The following is a 27,809-nucleotide window of genomic DNA, read 5'->3' as shown; positions in this document are numbered from 1 at the left end:
TTATTTATTATATTAAAGTATAATGTATTTATAAAAAATTAAGTTAGTTCATTAATGTAAAAAGTAATGAGCCTAAGATTAATATTTATATCTAAAAGTCGCATACGGAAAACAGTATTTGTTTTTTTTTTTTTTTTTTTTTTTCTAATTAAATTCTGCAATTTTCAATTTCATGATTTTAATTTTATTTTTAAACAAAACGTGTGCGAGTATTGACGGCTTTTACTTAATAATAAATTAAAATAATAATTATCTATTAATTATCAATTTTTAATTTTTGATTATCGACTATTGAGAAGAAATAATCATATGTAAATATGTCACTTATAAATTTATTTATGGAAATATTACAAAATAAAAGTTTGAGTATTTTAGTTCGTAGATGGTAACGTAGATTTACATTACATTATTTAGTTTTACAAATTTAATATTTAACAGTCAATGTACGGATAAGAAGCACTTAAAAATAATAAGATAATATTTTGTATAGTATAAATATAAATATTATTAAGAATTCTCACAAATAAACTTTGTTTTGAAAATAAATTTTTAAGAATACTGCAGTTTTGTGATACTTTTAAACTTTCTTCTCTTTAAATCTCTTTCATATTCATCTTTTTGGTTTTGTTCATATTTATATTGATTAATAAAAGATATTCATGTAAATAAATTTGTTTTTCCATTTTTATTATTCCAATTTCGTCTGCAAAAAAAGAATTAACATTAATAAAAATAATGATTTTTTTATTTTTACTCTAAAAGTACTATGTACGTCGATATATCTCCGAAAATATTGAGAATAGGCCTATAGTCTAAAAATTTTTTGACTAGAAATTTAACTAAGCTTCAATTTTGTTCTCTATAATTTTTTCTTAAAATCAATATTTTAGGAGTTATAGCAATTTTTATAAGAAATAGATACCGACTCTCCTATTTTTACCATGTAAGCACTACTAAAGTAAATTTAAGTGACTATATCTCCGAAAATATTGAGAATAGACTTATAGTATAAAAATGTTTTGAATAGATATTTAGTTAAGCTTCAATTTTGTTCACTATAATATTTACTTAAAATCAATATTTTAGGAGTTAAAGCTATTTTAACCCGTAGTGGTCATTATGGGTCTAGATGATCCGAGGCGATTTTTGAGTTGCTCTTACTTCGAAGATATCATTCAAAATGTTATCTGTGGTACCATCTATTATTGTTTTAAGATTTTTTGAGATTCATGGAAATTTACGATTTCAATTGGACAAATTAATATACTTTTTTAAAAGCTCGACATCACTTTTTTTCAAAGTATGCGATATCCAGAGTAGAACCCCGGAGGACATTTTCATTTATCTTAAAAAATGCAGTTTTTTAGTAAAAAAAAAGTCAAATTTTTCGAAATTTGACTTTCTCGCATTTTTTTTTTATAATTAAACAATTAAAAAAAAATTAAAAAACGATTGAGTTATTCAACGGAAGTGTTAAGAATTACTCTCATGTACAGCTAGAGTGAAAATATTGAAACGAACGCAAGTAGCAACAATTTTTTCCGTGCATGGGGTCAACTAGACCCAGTATGACCACTACGTTATTTTTAAGAAGTGTAACCACTACGGTTAATAGTGATTAAATAACGATTTTCCCATTTTTCCCATGTAAGCAGTACTTAAGCGACCGTATATGATTATATCTCCAAAAATATTGAAGATAGATCCATGGTATAAAAACATTTTTGATAGGAAATTCACTAAACTTTAATTTTGATCTTCTATGATTTTTTCTAAAAATTAATCTGGTAGAAGATATGGTGAATTCTATAGTAACTAGGTAACGATTTTTCAATTTTTACTATGTTTTAATGCTACTTGAATGATCTAAGGTGGCTATATCTTCGAGAATATTGAAGTTAGATCAATAGTATAGATACATTTTTTGTAGAAAATTTACTAAGCTACAATTTGGGTTTCCTATGATTTTTCCTAAAATCAATATTTTAGGAGATATAACCATTTTTGTAGCGACTAGATGACGATTTAGTATTTTCCGAAAAATTATCAAATAATTTTAATAATAGTATTCAAAAACTTACATTGATATGAACCGCGACAACATAATCTTCCTCACCCATTGTAATATTGACATTAGCAAATCCATCAGCATCAATAACTAACTTCTTCCCTGTGCAAGACTTTCCTTCAAGATTTCCCGAAATAACATCGCAATAAACACCCTCAGGGAGGCAAGTCTTGATCCGCCGATTAAGATTTAATTGATCCGCATTAATAGCAACAAAGGCCCGGCTGCCTCTCGAAAAGGCAATTTGATTGTTCCAGTTGTCCCACCACTCGCAAATCGGTTCCTTCGCAGCCACATTGCGGAACTCCACCATGTTAACAATCTGGCGCCATCTATGCTCACAGATCCAACCGTCAGCGCAACCATTAGTGTTGTTATTTTCCCCCAAAGGCGACAGCAAATTGCCCAAAGAATCTGCGGGCGGACCTTGGTCGGAATTTTCGAAAGAAAAAGAGCTCATAATTCGGGGCTTTCCGTAAGGATGCGCCAACATGAAAGCCACCGCCACTTTGTAAAGCCGAGGTTCTTTGTGAGTCAACACGCCAGGGTGGCGCTGGGTGTCGTGATTGTCGATAAAAATGAGCGCGTCCTTGTCAGCAAGGAGTCCCCACTCCTCGCCAATGTTCTTGAACCATTTGAGAGACTTTTCGCCTCGGATTCCGCTAGTTACTTCTAAGCCGTACCTGAATTCTGTGACGGCGCCAAGAGAATTGTACTCGTGCTTTGATATCACTTCACTACCCATGTCAATAACTTCTTGGTAGATGTAAGGTCTCGTTTCAGGGAGAAAGTCGTGATCGATGCTGAGGTTATGCAGGCGAGAATAAATTACTGAGAGGTCTCCTGGCCAGATGTGCTTCGCTGCGTCAACTCTAGGTCAAAAGAAATACATTGATAAAATGATATTTTACTCTTAAGAAGTTTCATTAACGGTTAAAGGGATATTTTGGTCTAGAAACTTGAATTTAAGGTAATTTTCGAAGTGCCGTAAAAAAAGGTAATCAATATTTTTACTACAGTAAAAATCGTTTACAGCGACTTCGCTTAAAGCGACGTGCTAGTTATAACAACGAAATTTTTAAGTTCCGTCTCTATTACATATAAAATTCTCAAGTCGAAAACCGCCGAATTCACAGTATACTTATATTAGTAAACTCATAGCAAAATGCGGTAATGCGCGTTTTCATCCCCCGATGAAATATCCCCCGACAAAACATCCTACATGGAAAAAAAAATTTCGTTCTGGTAACGTAACTGTAGAGTTACTACAACTATACACAGTTTACTGTTCGTTGTAGAGTTACAGTAACAAAATGTTATTTAGATCTGATAACTCAATGTTGTTGAGCTCTCAGAGCTCTACGGGATTGTTCTCAGAGCCAAACGGTATAGTTGGGAGCGCTCTACGTTGCGCAGTAGTGGAGTGCGCTGACATATTTCATAACCTTCTAAAATGATAAACAGAATTATTTTGTTACTAATCCATATTATTAAAAATATATGAGGTCAATTAAGTTCCCAAATTATTTATTTAAAGAAATAGGTTTTTTTTTTGTCAAATTGAATTTCGTTAGAACAGTTTTGTATTTATGGTTTTTCAAGGTTCATTTGCAGTGACTATTAATTTAATTTATTAGTTGAATATATTGTGATAAGTGATAAGTTATCGGAATACATTAAAAACCCCCCATTTCACACAAAATAAAATTTGTTTTCGTTTATTTATCTTTTCTTGTGCACATACGGTAGTGATTTTATGTCCAATATTTATTGATATAATTAAGAAAATAAGATAATTTTGTGACGACCATATTTTTATTTTACAAATAATTTTTATTTGTAATATAAATTCTATTATTATTTTATTTCTATTATAATACTATTCTTATTTGTCATATACAATTATTGTTGGCGATATAAATTCATTCTGCCGCATGTATTTATTAAACTATCAATGCTAAATCGTAAAAAAAAATTACTAAGCAGACTTCCAAAAATTTGTTATAGTCTCAGAACGATCCTGTAGAGTTGTGAGAGGTAAATAACGTTTAGCTCTCAGAGCTCAACGATGTAGAGTTGCAGGAGCCAAACGGTATTGTTACTATAAGAATACGTTAACCTACTGGAACTTTTTACAACTAACTAACTACTATAGAGTTCCTATAGCAAAATTTTTTTCTCCGTGTACGGAAAAAACATCCCCCGACAAAATATCCCCCGCTAAAACATCCTACAGACAAAATATCCCCCTACGAAATATTCCCCAGTATAGTGAGAAGCTTATAATGTAGTATGGTAATGGTTACCATTCTAACATAGGAATAAGTTCTATTCTTTTCTCTCCGTTTAGTTATAATCACTATGTTTAATAGGAATTATAACTTTGTTTTTAGGAATTATAACTATGTTAGCATAGTAAACTTTCCTATACCAGTATTAGAAAAATACTTATGCAATTATAGAAAAAATACTAATCTTTATCTCTCTTTGTATGAGTGTCCACTAACCTGATTCCAGCGACCCCAGCATCGATGATTTTATTAAGAAACTCGACAATTTTCCCTCTAACATACTCCTCTTTCTGATCGAGATCATGCAGCCCCACCAATTCACAATTCCTCACTTGGAAAGGGTCATTCCAGTTATCAATCGAACATGGTGCATGAAAATCGCTATTATTATACGGCACTGCGCTGTAATTTCTAGCCCCCAAGTCAGCTGTCGAATTTCCTGTACCACTCGCAGTTTTTCTTTCCTTCAGAAGATTTTCCGGGTTCGCAGACATGTGGTTTATTATCACGTCAACATAAATCCTCACTCCGGCTTTGTTGCAGCGCGTCACCATATCTCGGAACTGAGTCTCATTTCCAGAACGCGTCGTCCATTGGTACGAAATTGTTTGATAGCGCTCCCACCAAGGACGCTTCGGAACTACTACGTTCTCTTGTACCGGCGAAACCTAGTTACATTAACGTTTATTTAAAAAAATGTACTGATAAAAAAATTTATGAACTGTTGATAATAAATTTATTATCAAAAATTCAAATATAAATGTATTATTATTTATTGGAAAACAATTTATTGATTTTTGAAATATAATTGAATATTTTTCAACTACACCGAGAAAAAAAAAGTACTTTTACTCAATTAACAATTTCTTGGTTCAAGAAACTCGCTGACGATCAAATATTCTATTATTATTAATTATTAATTTCTGAAGAGAAGAGCATCAATATTTATCGTTGGATAATAGATAAACAAAAGAATAGTATTATTTAAATTAAATAAAAATTATTTCAATCAATTTAACAATTTCTTGAGCTAAGATTATAAATTCTTTAAAATTTTCAAGAACATAAATTCTTGTATCAAAAAAATTTTCTTAATAATAGTATATTACACGACAAAGGCCGAAAGTTGAATGATCGGCCCTGCGCGTCATTATGCTCGGCTCCGCCTCGGGCGAGTATTTATATGTAGAATATGTGGTTAAAATTTCAGAAGGATCGGTACCCAGATTTTGGAAAAATCGTGTTGACCATCCGTGAAAATGTAGTTTTGAGAAAAACGCGTTTTAAGTTTTTTTGAATAAAAAATCTTACCAAAATTCAATCTGCGAGCCGTCGTCCAAAATAGTTAACGCATCTCCGAGGGTTCTTAGATATATAATATACATTCGAAAAATTAAAAAAAAAAAGAAATTTCAAAAGTGACCAACTAGACTGCACCCTTAAATTTTAATAAATGACTTCTCAATATTATACGATTCAATAGATATTGAAAATGTTATTAAATAAACGATTGATGAACTATTTATAATTACTTGTTAAATCATTCATTTATAGTTAATCAAGCTTATTAAATTTTGACAATTAGTGTATAGAAAAAAAAATAACTTTGTCTGGGATTCGAATCCAGGACTCCTGGAAATTTTTTTGTGAAATTAAATACTCAAATTTCATAATTCTAACTACAAGAAGTGTTGCCATCGAGCAGAGGTTTTTAGAACTACTGCTTTTATCTGATTTATTTTACATTTTATTCCAAATTTTTCTGTTAATGCATTGAATTTTTTATTAAAAAATATAATAATAATAATAATAATAATAACAAGTGATGTAAATGGTTACCTGAACACCGGCATAACCCTTGGGCCCCAGAAAACGTTCACACTCGACCGCAATATCCGACCACGTCCATTCAAACAGATGTACCATAACATCATGTCCAGGAGTGTAATTGGGATTCTTAAAGGCACTATCATCCGCTAAAACAACTGCCACAATAATACTCGATGTTAAGCCCAGCACAATAATCACACGTGCGTGCATGCTGAAGAATAATTCACTCGATGAAGAGTAAAATACCTCTGTAATGTGTCTTTGTGGTCACCCTGAGCCAAAGGACGTTTTATCCAAGATGCAAGACCAAAGACCAAAGACGCTATCGTTCATCCGATATAAATAACTTTTATTATCAGTCACCAAGCCTTTTATATCTTATTAAATGCAATAATCATGTCCCGTTATCTTGAGCACTTACCGTTGAATACAATAATGTGCTGTAATTACAGGCTACTTCGAAATTTTTAATTCAGTGCAGAAATAATTGAAAAAAAATCTGAGATTGTGTTATGAATTTTAATTTAAACTTTGCGAAATTAGTAAATTTTGATATTTTTACAAAGCGATAATACGGCAAAATCATTCAAATAATTTACTAAAGAAAAATTCGGCTCTTATATATACTCCGGTAAAATCTTTCTGCTAGCGAGAAATTAAATTCATCTAGCGGCAGAACTCAGAACTAACTTCAAAAAACTCAAAAAAAATTTTCTGAATTAGGTACAAGAGAAAGAGAAAAAAATGTTTAAATGAGTTCTTAGTTTTTATGGATACATTACGTTTTTATTATTCAAACAAATATTTCAATTGGTTATAAATTGATTAGACGGCAGAATTATTTATTATCAGGTCCATAAACAAAAAGTTCAGTCCTAATATATACTTCGCTATGATATTTCTGCTAGTGAGAATTTCGGGCCATCTGGCGGCGAAGCCAAAAAATAACTTTATAAATTGTTAAAAAATTATACAATTTTAATCATTTAATTTCCATCATTATGACCCCAAAAAATTAAAAAAATTGTTTTCAAAATATTTCAATATTCAAAAATCTCAATTTAAAATCCATCTAAACTTTAGATTCTTCCGTCTTTTTCTAATCTTTGTGATGTTCTTTGTGATCTTTGTGATGTTTATGATTATCATCTTCGTCATCTTCATTTTCAAGTTTGGAGTAACTTATCTCATCATCCCCACCTTTCGTCCGAAACATGTACATGAGATACCCGACGCCTATGAAAAGCAGCATGACCCCAATGAACACACCAACCCACTTTGCAATAGTTGTCCAGGCCTCCGTGAGTCCTAACGCATCGGCAATGTCACGCGGAGTGTCACCAGAAATTTTAACAAACGCTTCCCACAAAGTCGGATTTTCATCGCAGCGGGGTCTTAGGTTATCGGGCAGATCTTCAATATTGACATATTGTAACGAATTGTGAGGTGCAGAAGGGTTGCAAGCTACACACACAGTTTCTGTCCTCTCTTTGTCATCGAGCAAGTCACAAAAATCGGTAAATGTCAATGAATTTCTATTAATTTCGCAGAATTGATTCAATTTCTCTTCGAAGGCCGATCTTTGGATAAAGCCCTCAATTTCCTTGTTCGTGATGGTATTCTCCTTCATTTTCTGCAATGTGGTAGTAATAATTTCTTTGTCACCTGAAAAATTTGTTTCCAAGTAAGATTTGAAGTCCGTAAACAATGTAGTGTCACTGTTTTTCATGAGGTACCTCATCACCAGGTTCAAGTTAGGCATGAGTTTATCCATTACCGTAGAATTGCATTGGGGAATTCTATGGGGATGATCTTTGTAAGCACAAGAGCGATTCTCCAACTTGCACCTACCAGCTTCTCCGGTATCACTTTTAAATAGAAAGCAGCCTTTGGCCTTGTGACATTCTTGAATCAGTTGGTCAATACCGAGTGCTGCTATTCCTACTCCTAATACTACTACACCAGTAGCAGCCGCTATTTTCAATCCTTTATTATAATGATTTGTCAATTTTTTTTTCTGAGTCGTTGAAAGCTTCTCCTTCGCCTTATCGAGCGGTATATCATAGTCCTTCATCTTTCCTGTTTTAAACTTAGCAACTTCTTCTTCCAAATCGGCAATCTTCTTTGCTGCAGAGTTTAATTGTTTTCGCATACCCTTTTCAATATCCTCGCTTATTATGTTTGATATTCCCAAACTATCATAGACTTTTCTGAAGCGACCGGATTCCATGTGGAACTCAAGATCACCGATATCGGTTTTTCCAATGCGGACTGTTCCTGTTTCAGTCTTCTCTACATGAAGATTTGGTAATTCATCTTTTATTTTCTTGTAGCTGATAAGTTCAGGCATGCCTTCTTCAAGATTTTTGATCAAGTCCGCTCTTGCTTTCTTGAAAGTTGATATTCTTTCGCTTGCTGATTCAAGACCTTTGTTTATAGATTTCCTGAACTTTGTGAAGATATTACGGATTTTTAATTTCATCTTTAAATTTTCAAACGGTCTGGTAAATTAATTTTCGAATTTTATATTGTTCGATTGTTCTATGATACATTTAAGGTGGAGGGTGATCATCAATTGATGTCAATTGTCGTTATCTTGTTTTGCTGTTGTTATTGTATGGCAATTGGCCTTTTGGCTTTTTGGATCATTAGTCGATTAATAATGAGCTTATTGAAAGTTAATTAACCAATGATGATTGTTTTTAGATATTAGACTAGAGGAAAATTACTTTAGTGGAAATTAGATTTTGGTTTCGCCGCTAGATGGCTACGCCTTCTCGCTACCAGATAAATTATCTACATAAATATATATAAGGTGATGTTTTTTTTGGAAATAGACAGAAAAGTTTTACCAAAAGATGCTGCATATATCAGAAAGAGTTTTTAGTATATAAATCTTTAATTGCCCATCTCTAACCTACATTTTTCGGGTTGCAAAATAATAAATCATAATTTCGGTATTTTCGATTATTGTTCATCGAAAATGAAAATAAAAATTCTAGGATTTATTTCTTTTTTATTTAAATCAAAATTTATTTATTCAATATTATTTTAGTTAATATCAAATAAAATTTGAATGATAAATCATTTGTTAAAGAACAATAGCTGGAGAGTCAGTTTTATAGGTTAATTTTATTGACAATTATTACAAAATTAACAATAAGTTTAAGTTAGAGAACACACAGTCTTTTCGATCACAGTTTCGTTTTATGAAATCAATGAAAGTCACTCAAATGGTTAAAATAGTGGTGAGACACCGTAAACTCAAAGGAGAAGAGGTGCTGGATCTGTTGATTAGGAATAGACTTCTAGAAGGTGTTCAAGGGAGCCTGCAGGTGCACCTTACAAGGTGATGACCAGCCGGGCCTTGGGTACGATGATTTTCTCTGAGGTGTACCACAAGGAAGCTTGTAGGTCACCTAACAGGGTGAAAAGAAGTACCGAGCCTTGAACACGATGATTTTCTTGTCTAGAAGTCGCCAAAGAAGATGCTTTTTCGATTAGGTTATAAACACGCTGACTTAGATGATTTTCTCACACTCAGAATAACAAGATTTTACTTGTAGACAAGTTCGTTGCAGTGAAAGACTTTTATCTTAGCTTGATATCACGATGTGAATAGTAAGCGTTTGAAATGAAGACTGACTGGCAGCGCCGGATGGACTGGCTTATATACTTGACTGGCGGGATTCTCGAATTTTCAGCTGAAATTCTCTCGATTGAGTTCGAGAGAACTCTTTTAGGTAAATACACTTTCCAGATTAACAAAATGAATGATTTTGATACAAAAATGAATTTTTACTTTATTTTAACTCTTTTGATTATTAATTAATCGATTTTTAATTAATATTTAGCCAAATTAAGAATTTTGATCTAGACTTTTCTTTTACGAGATGTTTCTAGGCGCAGACGCGAGTAAGGCGCAGGCGCGAGCTAAGCGCGAGCTAAGCGAAAGCGCCAATGTTGTTGTTTAGAGTACTCATAACGATCAATAGGTGGCGCCACATATTTAATAATTTTGAATTATAACCAACAATTTTGAATTATATCTTTATTTTATTCTATTTTTAAACATCATTTAAAAAGTTTATTTTGAATTTATATTTTTAAATATCATGTCCCGAAAATAAACTAAATAAATCGCGTGACAAATGTCAAAAGAGCGTATAAACAATTTTTTTGTTGTCAACCACTTTGTAAATAAATTCTACGCTCACTGGTGGAAAAAAATGGACTCATTTTAACACCGCTATGTAACACCTATGTATTAACACCGGTGTAGCGGTGCTCTTTTGCGATGTTAAACCGGTAAAATATCGGTGTAACCGGTGTAATACCGGTGTAACAGTAGACTAAATTTACACCGTATTGGAGTATAAATATTACATGATCCATAAAAAACAATTAATATTCAATATTTATCAAAATGAGACAAGTAAAATTTATTTAAAAATTTTCAATTTATAAATTACGCAGAAATCGATTTAATGAATGTTATATAAACAAGTTAAATAATATTTACAATATTAAATGTTTAGGAACAATATAATAATTATTTTTTTCGTAACCATGATGTTTTTCACAATGTAATGGATGTTTTAAACATGATAAATTAATAATTTGATAACTTTGCTTTTTTTTCAGATATTTCATTTGCACATAAACTCATATTGTAATATATAGTCTCCTATAACTTACACAACAGCATTATATTATCATTATAAAATAAAATTCTTTGAATTTCACCGTAAATGGGTAAATCGTAAATTCTTAAATTGTCCCTAAAAAGTCCTAAAATTGTCCAAAAAATTTTTCATCCATTAATTTCGGGACAAATCTACAGCTGTGCAAAAATAAATTATCTCTATGAAAATCATTTAAAAAACGTTCAAAATTGTCGTAAAATTGTTCTAAAAATTGCGCAGGTATGCTCTACTCTCACCTAAAAATCGTAATTTCGATTCAAACGTGATTTTCATAAATTAAACGAAAAAAATTATGTATAAAAAACATATTGAGATAAATAATAATAACTACAGAACACCTTAAACAAATTTTTTTATTGATTAAATAAGATTTCTCCGGAAAAACTCGTTTTTCTGACGAATTAAGTGAATAAGAGCGTGTTATTCACAGGAGCACTGAGCTTGATAACACTACAACTTTATCGAAAATCATTTTCACGATTTAATTTTTTTTTTGTTTTATTTCTTAGGGAGTTCGCCAAAACCCTTGTGAAAATTGCGTGTGAAAATAATTCCGTTTCAATACATTTAATTTTTTTCGACTGTCAGTTCGGTGACTTTTTCTGCGATTTCGGCAGCCATATATATTATTTTTCATAAAATAGGATTGAAATAACTCTAAACAAGCAGAAACTATACATACACGATGGTATAATTACTAACTGTTTTATCATCTGTTAAGATTTTTTTTTAGTTCTATCTACAGAGGAGTTGATACCACTCGCGGGAAAATTCAAAAAAACGAATAAGAAAAGTATAGAAGCGCGATATGAGCGCTTAAGGCATGCTCATTTGGATCTTCCAAACTTTATTTAATATTTTATTATTTTAAACTTTCTAAATTAAATATTAAATTTTTTTGATTATTTATTTTTAATAATTAAACATAAAAAGTTTTATTGTAGAAATTGTGTTAGTTAAAATACTATCAACACCGAAAAATTTATAACACCGCTTTTACACCGAAAATAGTAATTTATGTCATATGGCCGCATAGTGGTGACTTTCTGACAACGACGATGTTGCAATATGAGCTTAAGGTTTGTGGCGAGAATGTACGAAAACGGGCGTAATTTTAACCCCCGAGGCGAAGCCGAGGACGGAAATTTACGCTCGTTTTCGTACATTCACGTCACAAACTTTAAAGCAAATATCGTAAAGTCGTCGTTGTCAAAATCACCACTTAGTGGCCAAATGAAATACAATATTTTTTGTTATTATCGCTCCATAATTTTAACTTTTGAGGGATAGGGGGCAAATAATGGCATATTCAAATTTTGTGAAGTTTTACAAAGTCAAAAAAACTTAATTTTATATTAATTATCTTTTTATTAATATTTATTTATGGCGTGGTTGTTATTTTAATAACATTAGGTCCGCTTTGTAATAAACTACTACACTGTAAAAAATTTTTTCGACTCGGTGTGGTGTAAATGATTCGGTGTTAAAATTTTTAACACGGACGGTGTGAAAATCACACTAAGTGTAATGTTGAATTTGAACGGTGTGAGTCCTAAATTTTACACCACCAAGCGTGTAAATGTATTTCCTGAAAATTTCTCATTAATTAATTTGATTTTTTAGTTTCAGACTTGTACGATATTAAATTATAAATATAAACATGTAGAAATAAATATTTAAAAGTATGTTTTTGTTTTTTTTTATATTATGCTATTTTACGGAGTAAAATCATTCCAACGTAAATCTTAATATCATTGGAAAGTCTGCAACAAGGATGTTAATATTCAAGTTGTTAAAAATTTATCTAATTATACGGTGGATTCTATATTTGAGTCTATTGATAAAAATGCGAATGTTTATAGTGTTAAATATATTTTTAAAGATATAAGCTCGTCCGATGTTACACTCATCAAGAATATTCATTTAAGTACCCACATCATTCTTCATATATTTATTTATATTACATATATCTATATATGAAAAATATATGAAGAATGATGTGAGTACTTAAATGAATATTCTTGATGAGTGTAACATCGGGATAAGCTTATATATATCTTTAAAAATATCAATGATTAAGAAATGACCTTGTATCTTGTGAACTGTTGACATTTTTAAAAATATAAGCTCATCCTGATGTTACACTCATCAAAACCTTTCATTTGAGTACCCACATCAATTTTTCATATATTTATATATATATTATATATATGTATATATGAAAAAGATATCAAAATGCATGTGGGTACTCAAATGAAAGGTCTTGATGAGTGTAACATCAGGATGAGCTTATATCTTTAAAAATGTCAATAGTTCATAAGAGACAAGGTCATTTCGTAATTATTGATATTTTTAAAGATATAAGCTCATCCCGATGTTGCACTCATCAAGACCTTTCATTTGAGCACCCACATTCATTTTGCTATATTTTTCATATATACCTATATATAATATATATAAATATATGAAAAAATGATGTGGGTACTTAAATGAAGATTCTTGATGAGTGTAACATCGGGATGAGCTTATATCTTTAGAAACGTCAATAGTTACAAAATACAGTGCAATTCAACAAAAGTCATTATTTAAGAAACCAAAATTTTATTTATTTATAGTTCACAAGTCACGGCAGTCACATAGAGACTGCAAGATTGCTATTAATAGTTATTAAATTTTCAAAGTTATAAATAATAACACGGAATAGTGTAAAACAGAAAATTACACCATGTTAAATTTACACGAGTAAAAATTTCACACGGAGGAAATTTTACACCGACATTTCACACTTACACGGCGGTGTAAAAGTCCCTGGGTCCAACTTTACATCGAAATTTTTTACAGTGTAGCAGAGATATAATTAGCACCACTTAATAGTTACTAACTCTAAGCTGAGTCAAAATCATCAGTCGGTACACTAGAATTTGATTTATTTCGTTCTAAATTTCATCCGATTGCACAACGACAGTACGGAAAAAAAAAGGGGGGGGGAAGTAAACTGTGCGGCCTAGGCCACGGAAAAAAGACGGTATGGTAGAGTCTCTAAAAATGAGTATCTTTTCGGACGCCACCCAGTGCTCAAAAGTTGAACTTTTGGAGCGAGTATAACAAAAAAAATATTTACACCGCGAACGGTGTTACTGCTACACCGATTTCTGTGTTGAATTTAACACCGGAATTTTTAACACCGTATACCGCATGGACTCACACCGGTTTTTTTTTTTTACAGTGTATAGACTCATATAAGATGCTTGACGACTCAATTCATCGACACTATTATCAAAAAAATCTGGACTAGCTTGATAATTGTTGTCATTATTATCAGCGATTCTCAAGTAGTTAACAATAAAAAACATTTTAACTAACTTATTACTCATAAATTTTATTGCAACAGCTTAATACAATGCCAAAATTAAACAATTTTTCTACAGCCTTACCTAATTATTAATCTAGTAATTTATTTATCAAAGGGCGATCACTGGAGCTGAAAAATCAATCACCAATTAACACATCATAATCTTCAATCCCTAACCTTAAAATCCTAAAGTCTTACCTTTGACTGGCGGCCAATGTGGATCGCAAGAGCGCCATCTTTTGCGCTGGCTGGTATATCAATAAAAGCGACTCCATTTTTACCGACTTCAACCGTTTTTCCAGTGCACTTATTGTTCTTAACCTGCCCGGTAATCACGTCACAGTATTTGCCAGCAGGAAGACCAGTCACCAAACTTTGTTTCAAGTCCTCATCATCATTATTCAGCGCTATAAAGGCATTTGATCCTCGAGAGAACGCTATCTGGTCCCCGTCATTGTCCCACCAATTGTTTATGGGGTCGTTCTTGGCCACCAGACGGAAAACGACCATTTGTTGGATTTGGTGCCAGCGATGTTCGCAAATCCAACCATTTTTACAAGTTCCAGTTTTTGGGTCGATTTCTGGGGACAATATAGACCCGTTCTTATCGGCTGGTGGTCCCATGCTTGGATCGGTGAAGTTGAAAGAACTCATCACTCTTGTGGTTCCATAAGGATGCGCTAATTCGAACGCTGTCGCCATCTAAATTACCAATTTAGAGATAACTGTTGAAAGTCAGTAGTTGCTAAGCAACAATTACTAGGCAATAGGTACTAAGTTACAGTTGCTAAGAAACAGTTGCTGAGTAGTAGTTGCTAACCAATAATTGATAGGCAGTACTTACTCATCAATGGTTGTTAGGCAGCAAACTATTGCTCAGTAACAGTCGCTAAGAGCGTTGCTAGAGTTTCAAGGGTCACTAACGATATTATTAAGATTACTGGGCAACAGTTGATAGGGGTATTGCTAAAAAGGGATGAATAAATATTGTGTATTTTAAGCATAATTATTAGGGTGTGCCAAAATGTAACTTCCTTGATGGACCTCTTAAAATTGGAATTTTAAGTTCCGCTTTTAACAGGAGTTGTGTTTGGGCATTTCCTGACATATTTTGAGCGTTAAGGATTTATTTGATTTTTATAGAATTTTTAGCAGGAGTTTTGTTCGGCCATTTTTGCTGGAATTTCAAAATTTCAAAATTTGGCCGAACAAAACTCCTGTTAAAAAATTCTATAAAAATTAAATGAATCCTTAACGCTCAAAATATGTCAGGAAATGCCCAAACACAGTTTCTGTTAAAAGCGGAACTCAAAATTCCAATTTTAAGAGGTCCATCAAGGAAGTTACATTTTGACACACCCTAATAATTATACATTTAATTTTTCAAAAATATATATACTTATTAATTCAATCTGTACACTCTTCACTGATAGAAAGATTTAGTGCGGAGTAATAAAATCATTTAGTAACAACACTTTTAGTCATTTATTTGGAAAAAAAAAATATTTTTTACCCATCAATATTATTTGTTACAGTTTAATGAATGATTTTTTTATTCTAAATAAATTAAATTAATAAAAATGAAGCCTTATTACATGGAAATAATTACTTGTTTCCACCAAATAACATTTAGGAGTAGGTACTAAATATTTATTTGGTAAGTATTGTCGGTAGATGACTATGCTTTGATTACAATGTGATACAAAACCTATTCACTGACTCAGATTATTTTATTCAACTCGATTCCAAGAGATTTATCAAACGTTTGAAAACACACATACTCCTAAATAGCTTATATGTCATTTCTCAGTGGAATGTAGTTTAAATTTTTAATTTGTCTATTATTGATATATAGCTACTATACGAGACAATTTGGGAAGCTGATGATGCTATTGAGATGAATGTCTGCACGTTTTGCCATTCTTTACAATGTGTTGTGGAAAGAGCCTTGAAAGAACGTAATTAATAAGATTGTTTTAAGTATCATCTGCCGACTCACCAATTGATAAGCGATTGCGCTACTTGGTGGAACTCGACTTATGATATGGTTGAATGTCAAGATAACAAGTATAGAAATGATGAAAAAATTACTTTTAAGCAACTCTGATTGGAGCTATTTGGAAGGAGTCATCAAAATTTTAAAGCCATTCGAGATTGCTACCAGATTAATATTTATCACTGAGAAAAAAAAAATACTTTTGCTCAATTAACAATTTCTTGGCTCAAGAAATTCGCTGACGATCAAATATTATATTATTATTAATTATTAATTTCTGAAAAGAAGAACGTCAATATTCATCTTTAGATAATAGATAAACAAAAGAATTGCTTTATTTAAATTAAGTAAAAATTATTTCAATCAATTTAACAATTTCTTGAGCTAAGAATATATATTCTTGAAAATTTTCAAGAACATAAATTCTTGTATCAAGAAAATTTTCTTTATAAAAGTATTTTTTTTTTCTCACTATAGTGAGAGCCAGTCTACTTTATCAGTGGTACGACCAACTTGTCTACTCATTGATTGAAAAATTTGTATCTCGAAATGATGATGACGAAAATATCTTATTACTTAAAGAAAATTTTGAAGAAGAATTAGGAACTCGTTTTTTGAGTAATACAGATGTTACTTCTTGTAAATTACCATCGTATTAAGATCCTCGGTAATTATTTTTTGAAGTTTCAGTCATGACCTCCGAATTGAAACGTTTTACAGATTCTTTTATTGTAATTTTTATAAATTTTGTAGGTACAAAAACTTGCCAGATGAGGATGAAATGTATCGAGATAAAATTAAAAAAAAAATTGATAGAAATGATAGCGAGTTCCAATAAATGAACCTGATTCTAGTAAAAATCAGAAAGAAAAGGATTTAGAGTACCTTTTTGATCATGCCCGACTAGAAATTTCAGTGAGGCAATGATTTGGCGCAAGTAAGGCATGCCGAATTCCAAACTTGCAGTAAGTGAGGCATCCAAACCAGGCCGAAGTTTGGGATGTAACGCAGTTGCGAGGCTCAGCCTAACTTGGCTTCCTGATTAGGTTGCAGTTTGGAAACCAAATTCGCAACGAAGAATCCAAATCTAATTCTTTCTTGATTTTTAGCTTTTTTATTATCAAGCGAAAATTAATAATAACAAATGCTTATTTTTTTATCTTCTTTTACTATTTTAAGTATAAATATTAAATTTAGGACTAAATTTTTTAAATATTTCATGAATAAAAAAAAAACAAATTCTTTGTTGTTTTTATTTAATATTATTTTTATTATTTAATTTTATTTTTTCTGTTATTTTTGTTCTGTTTTTTGGAGCGTTTTTTAATGTGAAGAGGTTTTTTTGATTGGTAGATTTGATAAGTCAAGGGGGAAGGAGATGATGGAGGAGTTAGATACACTAATCACACATAACACTTAACTTTACTTCACACTCGCCTTAATAGTAATTATAATTAGTTATTATTAATTATTAAAAATCGTACATGTCGAACGCGAGACTCGAACACGGTACCCGACGCACGAGGGCCCTATACCATACCACGACGCTACGCCGATGATGAGCGACCTCTTACTTCAAGATACTTATAAGCACAACCAATGTTCGGCTTGCCTAATTTAAAACAAATAAGATTCAAATTGGGCTAGCCTAAGTTCGGAAAGCCAAGTTCGCTCCGAACTAGCAAAACTCAGGTTATCGTTACTTGAAACCAGTTCGGCGTTCCCATGATATATCAGACTTAAGGAATCCATGAAACTTTCCTAGTTACGTTCAAATATGGCAAGCCAAACATTTCGTTCTGCCTACCTTGGTTTTTATGAGGTACAACCTAGACAAGCTTAAGTTAGGCAAGCCAAACTTGCCCCGAATCGGTTCTTCGGCATATGCCTCACTGAAATTTCTAGTCGGGTACATGAGACACCATGTTTATATGTACAATACACAAATACTCTCATAAATACACACTTTTATATGTATAGAACTAAAAGGCTTAACCTTGGAAAGACTTGAAGCCAAATATCTTCTCCCACTCCGTTTTAGAGTACTTTGGCAAGAAACGCCGAAGTTCGTCAAACGTTTGGAATGCCTAACTTGCAGGAAATTATAAAATCCAAAGGTCTACGGAAGTTCGGTTTGCCAAACTTAAAAGTAATTGGGGCCATCTTTGGTAAGACGAAGTTTGGCGAATATTTGAAATGTCTAACTTGCAGGAAATTATAAAATCCAAAGGTCTACGGAAGTTCAGTTTGCCAAACTTAAAGGTAATTAGGGACATTTATGGCAAGCCAAACTTCGGCAAATCTTTGGTTATAGTTACTTCCAGCTAGTCAGCCATTCCAAAGGTTCGCCGAAGTTCGGCTTGCCATAGATGTCTCAAATTACATGCAAATTTGGCATGCCAATCTTCGTTTTGCCTAACGTGGATTTAAGAAGGCGCAAATTAGGCTTGCCTAAGTTAGGCAAGCCAAACACCCCTCACTAATTCTTCAGCATTCCTCACTACAATTTCTAGTCGGGTGTACGCGGGCTATCTAGGAATTTACAGAAATCGGCAAGTCTCGATGGTCAAACTGATATTGAAAAAGAAATAGAAAAATTTAACCGAGTGCCTACCATTCCGAAGGCAGACAATCTCTTATTTTGGGGGAATTTGTGCAAAAAGGAACAAATTTCCAATTTTAGTCAGTTTTCCGAGAAGATTTTTAGGTATTCCTTTTTTTGTGGAACGCTTCACGTAATAATTACCGTAACTCCTATTCTTTCCCGCTTCACAGCATTATTTATATTTATAAAAATGTGGAACGCAAGAAACGTAATTTCTGCGAAAAGAAGCAGTTTATCGCCAGAAAATGCGAATTTATTAATTTTTCTCTATCAAAACAGAGATATTGAAATAATTGATTAAAGAAATGCTATATCTAAATGTATTTAATTAAATTGTTCATTTTTGTTGCTGATATTAAATATTATATGATAAACCAATTTTTAATCAAATTTTATCATTACAATATCCAAATATAGATATTATATATAGATACTTGATAAAATACTCAATTAGCAATTTAGGTGGCTTAGACTTTAGCTAATTAGCTCAGCTAATTTAAGTTGACCAGCTATGCCAAGCAGCCAGCTAATTAGCTTTGCTAAATTTTTAAGAACATGTAGGACAGAGAATATTCAAATTTTTGACAAAATACTGAGACGCTTTTTGACCGAGTAATTTTTGAACAAAAAATCATAAAACTTGGCAGGAGTATGTTAATAATAGTCCTTCGTAAATTGATTCTTTTATTTTTAAATTTAACCATTGAAAAAAAATAACAAAGTGATAAATAAATACGTAGAGTTCGCGCGTAAAACTGCCTTATCTCCGGGCCCATCATATATTCAAGTAAATAAACTATACTATAAAGAAATTATTCATAAACTTACAATCAATATAATCTTTGAGATTGATTTAATTTTTTGGTTAATCCTTACTTTAGTTTAAATTACTTATAAGACAGAATTATTAAAATGTAACTAGGTTTGAATAGAAAACTAATTATCAACAAAAAATTTCATTTACTATAGTAAATAAACTATAGTTTAATTTTTTTGAACAGTGTTGGGAGTATTGACAGTCAACCTGATAATCTTCAGTGCATTTTATGTGTTTCAAATAAACAATCCGATACATTCAATTGGCATTTGTTATCACTAGTCCAAACTGAATTACCGACAACAGACTGTATTACATGCTCTTAAGCCAGCACAACCGGCTAAATTGTATAACCCTGTTTAATATCAATAAACGATTTGTTTAGTACCAATAAATCATTTGTTAAATACTACTAAATATTTATTTGGTTGAAATAAATGGGCCTTAATATATGATTTAGTAACTATTATTAAATATTTGGTAATGAAAAATTTGTTACTAAATCATTTAGTAGCTATCACTAAATCTTATCAAATGGTACTAAATCCTTTTATCAGTGTGTATGTACTTGATGATAAGACATTGTACCTTGTATTGCTTGGGTAACTTGTAGGTCAAAATCGTAGCACCTCCCGCTCCATGGCCCCGTTGATTATCGTGATTATCGATCATGACCAAGGCATCTTCCGAAGGCAGAAGTCCCCAGCCATTGCCCCAGTTCTTCAAGAACTTCAGCGGTTCATTTCCCCTAAAGATATTGCCCAAAACGATTCCAAAGGTGAATTCGATCACTCTACCTAGTGAAGTGTACTCCTCCTTTTTGACAGCCTCGCCGCCGAGATCGATGACTTCTTGATAAATAAACGGCCGAGATTTCGGAGGAAATCCATGAGCAACACTCAAGTTCTTCAATAGCGAGTAAATGACCTTGAGGTCTTTCGGCCACATGTGCTTGGCGGCGTCCACTCTAAATGATATCATCAAGGTGAAAATCAGCTTATCGATCAGCAAATCGATGAATGGTGAATCTTGGATAAAAAATGATGGAGTTTGACAATTAACCTGATTCCAGCGACTCCTAGGTCGATGATCCGGTTGACGAACTCGACGATCTTGCTCCTGACGTGCTCTTCACTTTGGTCCAGGTCGTGGAGTCCAGACAGCTCGCAGTTTCTCACTTCAGTTGCGTTATTGTAGTTGCTAATAGAACAAACGGGCTGGTGGAAATCCGCCAAAGAGAATGGAACCGCGGGATAGAACCTTGAAGAGGTGTTCGCGGTGGATCCTCCGGTTCCTACGGCTGGATTTGCGTCTCCAGACATGTGGTTCACTACAATGTCTACATAAATTCGCACGTCTACGGCGTTGCAGCGTTTTACCATGCTAGCGAAAGATGATTCGTTTCCGGAACGGGAGTTTATTTTGAAGGACAGGGGCTGGTAGCGTTCGTACCATGGTCGATTTGGTATGATTAGATTTTCGTTAATTGGTGAGACCTTAAAATATTCGGAAAGAATTAATCCATCTATGTAATTAAGAGAATAAAGAAAATTTTGTCTCCGGTGTATTTATATGATAAAATTATTTTTTTTAATTAAATTTGGTATCATTGAAAAAGTCGAGGCGCCGTAACAAAAAAACCGCAGACAAAATGACCGCAACAAAATAACCGTGGATAAAATAACTAAACAGGGTGAAAACAATAACTTCCCAATTTTTTAAAATCTTCGATTTTCTTAGCGGGAAGTTAAAAATAAGATTTCTACATTTGATTACGCTTATATTTCACGCTTATATTTCACCAACAAAACTAGAAATATAATATTTTAATGATAAAATCGAAAAAAAATAATTTAATTTGGTTAAATTACTCAGTCCATTATAAATATTATCAGCAGTTCGCACTCAACAGTTCATTGTGTCACAGTCTTGATCTTACTTCATGGATTCTGTCTTTATCAGCTCAGGTCCTCAAGCAGTTTTACCAGTCAGCCAGTCAATTGCACATTGCATTTTAACTCAAGTTAGTTTTTCATTCAACAGCACATTATTCTAACAGGTCACATTAACTGTACAGCCCATCTCTACTCACAAATTTATGGTTAATTGATAATGTAAAAATTCGTGAGTAGAGATGAACCTGAGTACAGTTGTAAATGATTACAAATGTAAGTGAATAGATTCTTTGTGAATAGAGATATAACTGAGTTAAAAATTCAGTAAATAGACTTGAAAATGAATACAATTGAAACTGAGCCAAGTTGTAATTGACTACTGTTGAATTTGAGTAAGGTTGTAACTGATTAAAGTTCTACCTGAAGGCAAATAATATTGAATAAAGTTGAATCAGAGTAAAGATTTAAATGAATAAAGTTGTGACTGAATGAAGATGATTTTGAATAAAAATGTAATTGAGTGCAGATGTCGTTGATGGCTGTGAGTAGAGATTTTATGAGTAGACCTGTAACACAGCCTTTAATTTAGTGTCCATATATTGGTGACACTTTTCTGACCTCTATCCAATAGATGGACATTGAGTTTATATGATGAATTTTCTTATTTTTTTTTTAATTTTATTAGTGGATCAATGTGAGAATAAGAGTAAAGATTATAATAAACAGACATGTACTGAAATTGAAAGTATTATTATGATTATTGAAGAAATTAAAGAGAAAAAAGAAAACGCTAGATAAAAGAGAAAATTGAGAGAAGGAAATTTAAAAGCAAAAGAGAACAGACCTATTAAAAATAAGAAGAAGACAACATAAAATGTTTTTAACGTTGTGTTTTATAAATTTATATTGATTATTTATTAATTATTAGTATTCTTTATACTAATATATTTTATATTTTACTTTGCATGAGAAAGCATCACGTGTTTAAAAATAATAAAATTACTTTATGATGTATTTTGAGAATTACTATCCGATTTATCACCTTTTCTCTTTAATTTTATCAAGCTTTATTTTTTAGTGGAAACAATTAATAAATTAATTATTTCTGATATAAATAATGAATTGAAAATATCGCTTGTAAATAGTGTCCATCTGTTGGTATTGACTGTCCATCTACTGGAGATTTTGTTCATCTACTGGGGTTTTGGACTTTTTCTTACATTTTTCTTTTTTATTAACTACTACAACGTTTTACGAAGTTTTACTTATTTTTTCCTGGTTAATTATATATTTTTACATAAATATAATTTACTTTATCACAACTTATCTGTATATTACTATATTGTTTTTTTAATAGAACACGAGAGTTTGCTTAACCGTCCATCTATTGGGGTATTTACCCTATTAATATTCATAAAAATTTATGCTAAACCACTTTTAATAGCGTAACCAGAAAAATATGAATATTAAAAGAAAAACCACTTTTTTAATATTGTTTAATAATTCGCGGTTTTCCGAGGATTGGTATTTATAAAAAAATTTAGTCGTATAAGTACTAATTTTAATGTAAATTTTGTGATATATAAGACATTGTAATTTATTATGATTATTATTAATAATATAATTCGATACCTGAACACCTCCATAACCCATAGGTCCCAAAAACCGTTCGCATTCATCAGCAATGTCATCAAATTTCCACTCAAACAAGTGGACCATCGTATCCCGATCATCCTTATAATGCGGGTCCTTTTGTGCCCACACTACGTAACCAAGCAAAAATATTCTTAGCACCCAACTAAACATATCAATTAATATAACAAATGTTAACCGTCAATTAAACTTCAACTAATGCGACTCGGAAAAATTTATACTAGAAACTAGACAAAGACACATTTGCTTAGCCGATTACAATATTTCAATGGTATCATCTCTTATCTATTGTCGCGACAGCATACACTTGTCAATAGATCACGTAATACTGAACTGTGACGTTTTTATATTGATAATTATAACTTACTCTTCTAATGAAAAAAAAAAAAAAACAATACAACCAAACAATAATAAATTCATTAATGTCAGCTCACTATTTCCGCTTCCTTTATCGTCAGTAAATAAAGTATTTAATTCTTTAAATAACTTTTATTCACACATCAATCAATTAATCAATTAATTTTTTTTTTACATCTTCGTTAATTTTTTATTTTCAGTTTATAGAGATCGAACTTTAGGTACATTTTATTTCGCTTAGCGAACAGTATACATTACAATTTTTTTTATACTTTTATTGTTCTGTTTATTATAATTATAAATTTTGACAGTGAAATAATTAATATAGATATTTTTTTCCTAGACAATTATTTTTTTGATTGTAATTGCTTCGCAGAAGCTGATTTTTATCGCAATTTCGAAATAAAAATAATTTAGGATGTATCAAAAGTTCAACATTTTAAATAATTAAACTCAGCGGTGCTTCGCGCCAAGAGAACTCAGCACGCGCATGCGCGTCAGAAGTTCTTTAGTCAAAAATATAACTAATATAAATAAAATTTTTCAGGAACAATTATCAACATTTGCGCCTCAATAATTAAAAAATAATTAAAAATTTCGCGCAGAAATAAAATAAAAAAAAAAAAATATACATTTCAGGGGATTTTTATTGGTTTTTAGTCGAAATTTTAATACAACTCAAAGAGTTAGTGTATATATTTTTTGAATTGATCAATACAAATATGTTTGTATCATATTTATTATATAAATATTTATGAATAGAATTAACAAGCATTTTAGTAGCGATTTAATAAAATTTATAATCGATGTCGAGTATACTTTATCGAAACAAATAACAGATTTTATCAATATCATTATCATTATAATTGTTATATATATATATTATTATTTATAAGTTAACGATATAAAATACTTTGAATATATCTTCATATTTATATTTATGAGTTTGTGTATATATTATATATATTTCATATTTATCAATATTTTATTAAACACGCAGTCGAATTTACAATTTTAAAATTTATTTAAATCATTAACAAGCGTATTATATGAGACGAGTAAAATGGGTCGATTTTTTATTGATTAGACAATGAACACTGACATGCAGAAATATTTGGAATTTATCACTCGCATTAACTATTTGGTTAAAAATATTTTTTAACCCATTTTACTGTACAGTTTTAAAAATCTTACAGCGATTGAAAACTAGTAATTTAGAAAAAAAAATTGGTACACTTTCCAATTTGTACAATGAAGAAAAATTTATTAATTGTCAATCAATTTATTTTTTTGCAAGCAATTCGATTATTTATAAAATATTCACTGAAAAAAAAAAAATTAACTTAATTTAAAAGAAGAATTTTTGAATCAAAAAAAATTTGCTCAAATTAAAAAAAATTTCTCAATTCAAAAATTTTATTACAGAATCAAGACCATAAATCTCTTCAAAATGATTTTTTTAGTTTAAGAATTTTTTTCTATAATCAAGTAAATTTTTTTTTCTCAGTGTAACTAAATATTTTTATCTCAAAAAGTTTACTTATTAAAAATTAATAAATATTTATTAACAGTTATCAAATATTTTTTTAATTAACAAGTATTCATTTTCAGTTAATTAATTGTGGTTAATAAAAAATACTTATCAACTGTTAATTAATCGCATCTGATAAATGAGTTATTAGTTGTTAATAAATATTTATTAGTTCATTCAACAGTTAATAAAGATCTTCAAAAATTGATAAATTTTTCTATCAGTGCATTTAAAAAAAAAAAAACCTTTGCCTGGGATTCGAACCCTGAACCTTTTGATAATTTTTAAGTAAACCTAAATATCCAAATTTAAGAATTCTAACTACGAGAATTGTAGCCGCCTGGCGGAGACTTTTTAACTAACTTTCTTATCCAATTTATAATAATACTGAAATTAGCAAACATCTGACAGTTCTGGGAATTTTTATAAGTTATAACTTATAACTTATAAAAATTATACCCCCTGGCCCTGTTATAAATTATAACCAATCAATTATCATAAAAAAAATTCGCACTTTTAATTTTTAAAAATTTCCACATATGTAATTTTTTGCTAAAATTTTTTCATTATAATTCAATTATTATAAAAATCTAAAGCATTGTTAGATATCTGTTAAATTCAGTGTCACAATTTATTCTAAATAATTCAATTTATTTTTTAACGCACTGATAGAATAATTTATCTTAAAAAATTACAAGGAACAATTAAAAAAAAAATGTTAATTACACAAACACTAGCTAAGCCCTCAATAATATTTTCAATAACATCCATTGAAAAAAAATAGTCCTTTAAACGGGCACCGATTTCTTCGGAAGTACCGAAAATATTGAGGTAGGAAAGTTGTTAGGGCGTCGTAGAGTTTCTCACAGTGGCGAAATTCAAGTATATATTGTATATTATATATATTCCGTATCCATAACATTACATAACTATTTATATTTATTTATAGTATAATAATAATAATTCATAATTAATAATTAATTGTAAACGACAGATTCCCAATACAATATTGTACGCATTTATCTAAAGAGTTTATCATACAGATCGGATAGTCGAAGAAGACGCCCTCAAAATAATCGATCAACCAAACTTTGTATTGATGTACAGCTACGTGAAGCCAAATTTACTCTTTTAGATTATAAATTATTAACCCTTCAGTATCTGCATTATTCGGCTCACCTTTTTTACTATCACCATGAGAAAAAATTTCACATTTAATTAACATACGATCTAAACAATTATGTCGGCGGAGCGCTTACCGAAAAAAACAACGTTTAAGGGGGATAGCCACTGTGAAATTTGAAAAAAAAAAATTTTTTTTCTCATTAAATCAAAGTTTATACATTTAAAAATAGGTCTCTAGAGTTTTATATGAAAATTTCGAATTATAGTAATTTTTGTAACAGCGTGTCAAATGACCATTACACATGCGGCGTTCCAACGAAAACGCGTTTTTCTCGAAACTACCTTTTTTGAACTGGTGGGAACTGTAATTTGCATAAATATGAACCGATTTGCAACTTTTTTTCCCGTATTCGTCTATTCAGTAGCTATCGTTGCACGTAGGGGATTTTGAAAATTTTGATTTTTAAGATTTTTTAGGGCTGTTTGAATCCAAAAAAATGAGAAAAAAAAACGAAAAAATTTTTAATATGTCGCCATTTTTTTTTAAATCCAGATGCACAAAAATGCTAATAACTTTGTAACAACATGATATTTTTTAATAAAAATTTAGGAGAATAATCTTTAATGTATACTTTATAAAACAAAAAAAAATCGATCCCCGAATTCTTTTATTATCACGATCAAAAAAATTTCCAAAAATTCCCGAATCACCTATTTTTTCGATCCTTACAGTAACTATCCCCCTTAATATCCACGCTATGAGAAAAAATTTCATATCCTCCAAAAATTATTTTTTTCGTTATTTCTAAAAAAAATTTATTACGTTTTTAATGCATAAATTTAAAGAATATAAAGTTATAGAGAGATAAAAAAATTTTCAAGTGGCCTTTCCATTTGAATTTATATAAATAATTCAGATTGAAACCGATCATGAGTAAAAATCTCACAGTGCGGGTACTGAAAGGTTAATTATTAATTTATGAGCTTATTATTAAGTAACTAAGCACTGTCTATAGTTAATAAAGTTATAAATATTCAGCGGAGAAGTATCAACAGTTGATACCGAGTACCAATAAATATTATATATTATCATTTATCAACAATTTTAATACTTTTGTTTTCATACTGACGATAACATGATTTTTTTTATGAACATTGATTATCAGTAAATGATGAGAAGTTTTATGTCTGATAAAATTTTTCAACGGTTAGTTCTTAGTTTCACCGATAGGTGGCCTACGGCTCTTGCTTCCAGAAAAATCTTATCAGAATATATATTACGGCGGTGCAAAACAAATGAATATTTTTTATCTTCGAGTTTACTATGAAAATATGTTAGTTTATAATGCTTTCAAAGCCCTCGACAAAAATCAGCTTGATAAACAATTATTTTAGGGCTCGCTCAAGATTTTTTAAATTTTTTAAATTGAGTACTAATTTAAAAATTTAAATTTATTTAAATAAATCTATTTAAGTTTAAAAATATTCATTCAGCATCTGAAGGAAGTTTTATAAATCTTTAGCGACTTCTATAAATAAAATTTTCGACTTTTAATGTACAGAATGTACATCATGTTTAACCT

The 27,809-nt window shown here is 30.8% G+C and overlaps 3 protein-coding genes across 4 annotated transcripts; all 3 read right to left on the bottom strand.

The window, feature by feature from the left end:
- Positions 1 to 305: 305 nt before the first annotated feature.
- Positions 306 to 6,362, bottom strand: LOC123270281 (alpha-amylase 1-like). The gene is made up of 4 exons (XM_044736274.1): positions 6,199 to 6,362; positions 4,576 to 5,027; positions 2,082 to 2,940; positions 306 to 703 (listed from the first exon to the last, which is right to left on the bottom strand). Exons 1-4 carry the CDS (start codon positions 6,283 to 6,285, stop codon positions 689 to 691), a joined length of 1,413 nt encoding a protein of 470 aa, XP_044592209.1. The 5' UTR covers positions 6,286 to 6,362; the 3' UTR covers positions 306 to 688.
- An 837-nt stretch (positions 6,363 to 7,199) lies between these two features.
- On the bottom strand, positions 7,200 to 8,741 carry LOC123270282. The gene has a single exon (XM_044736275.1). It carries the CDS (start codon positions 8,669 to 8,671, stop codon positions 7,289 to 7,291), a length of 1,383 nt encoding a protein of 460 aa, XP_044592210.1. The 5' UTR covers positions 8,672 to 8,741; the 3' UTR covers positions 7,200 to 7,288.
- Positions 8,742 to 14,254: 5,513 nt separating this feature from the next.
- LOC123270280 (alpha-amylase A-like) lies at positions 14,255 to 23,546 on the bottom strand. Of its 2 annotated transcripts, XM_044736273.1 has the most exons (5): positions 23,193 to 23,546; positions 20,728 to 21,161; positions 20,254 to 20,632; positions 14,446 to 14,949; positions 14,255 to 14,376 (listed from the first exon to the last, which is right to left on the bottom strand). In XM_044736273.1, the coding sequence occupies exons 1-5, from the start codon at positions 23,364 to 23,366 to the stop codon at positions 14,368 to 14,370; spliced, it is 1,500 nt and encodes a 499-aa protein (XP_044592208.1). In that variant the 5' UTR covers positions 23,367 to 23,546; the 3' UTR covers positions 14,255 to 14,367. The 2 variants fall into 2 exon arrangements, with proteins under 2 accessions (XP_044592208.1, XP_044592207.1); XM_044736272.1 differs by lacking the exon at positions 14,255 to 14,376 and having other exon boundaries at positions 14,434 to 14,949.
- Positions 23,547 to 27,809: the final 4,263 nt, after the last annotated feature.

The sequence above is a fragment of the Cotesia glomerata genome, linkage group LG8, assembly GCF_020080835.1.
Source record: "Cotesia glomerata isolate CgM1 linkage group LG8, MPM_Cglom_v2.3, whole genome shotgun sequence".
Taxonomy (NCBI): Eukaryota; Metazoa; Arthropoda; class Insecta; order Hymenoptera; family Braconidae; genus Cotesia; species Cotesia glomerata.
Note: the sequence above shows the minus strand (reverse complement) of the source record. Positions and strands in the feature narration are given on the sequence as shown.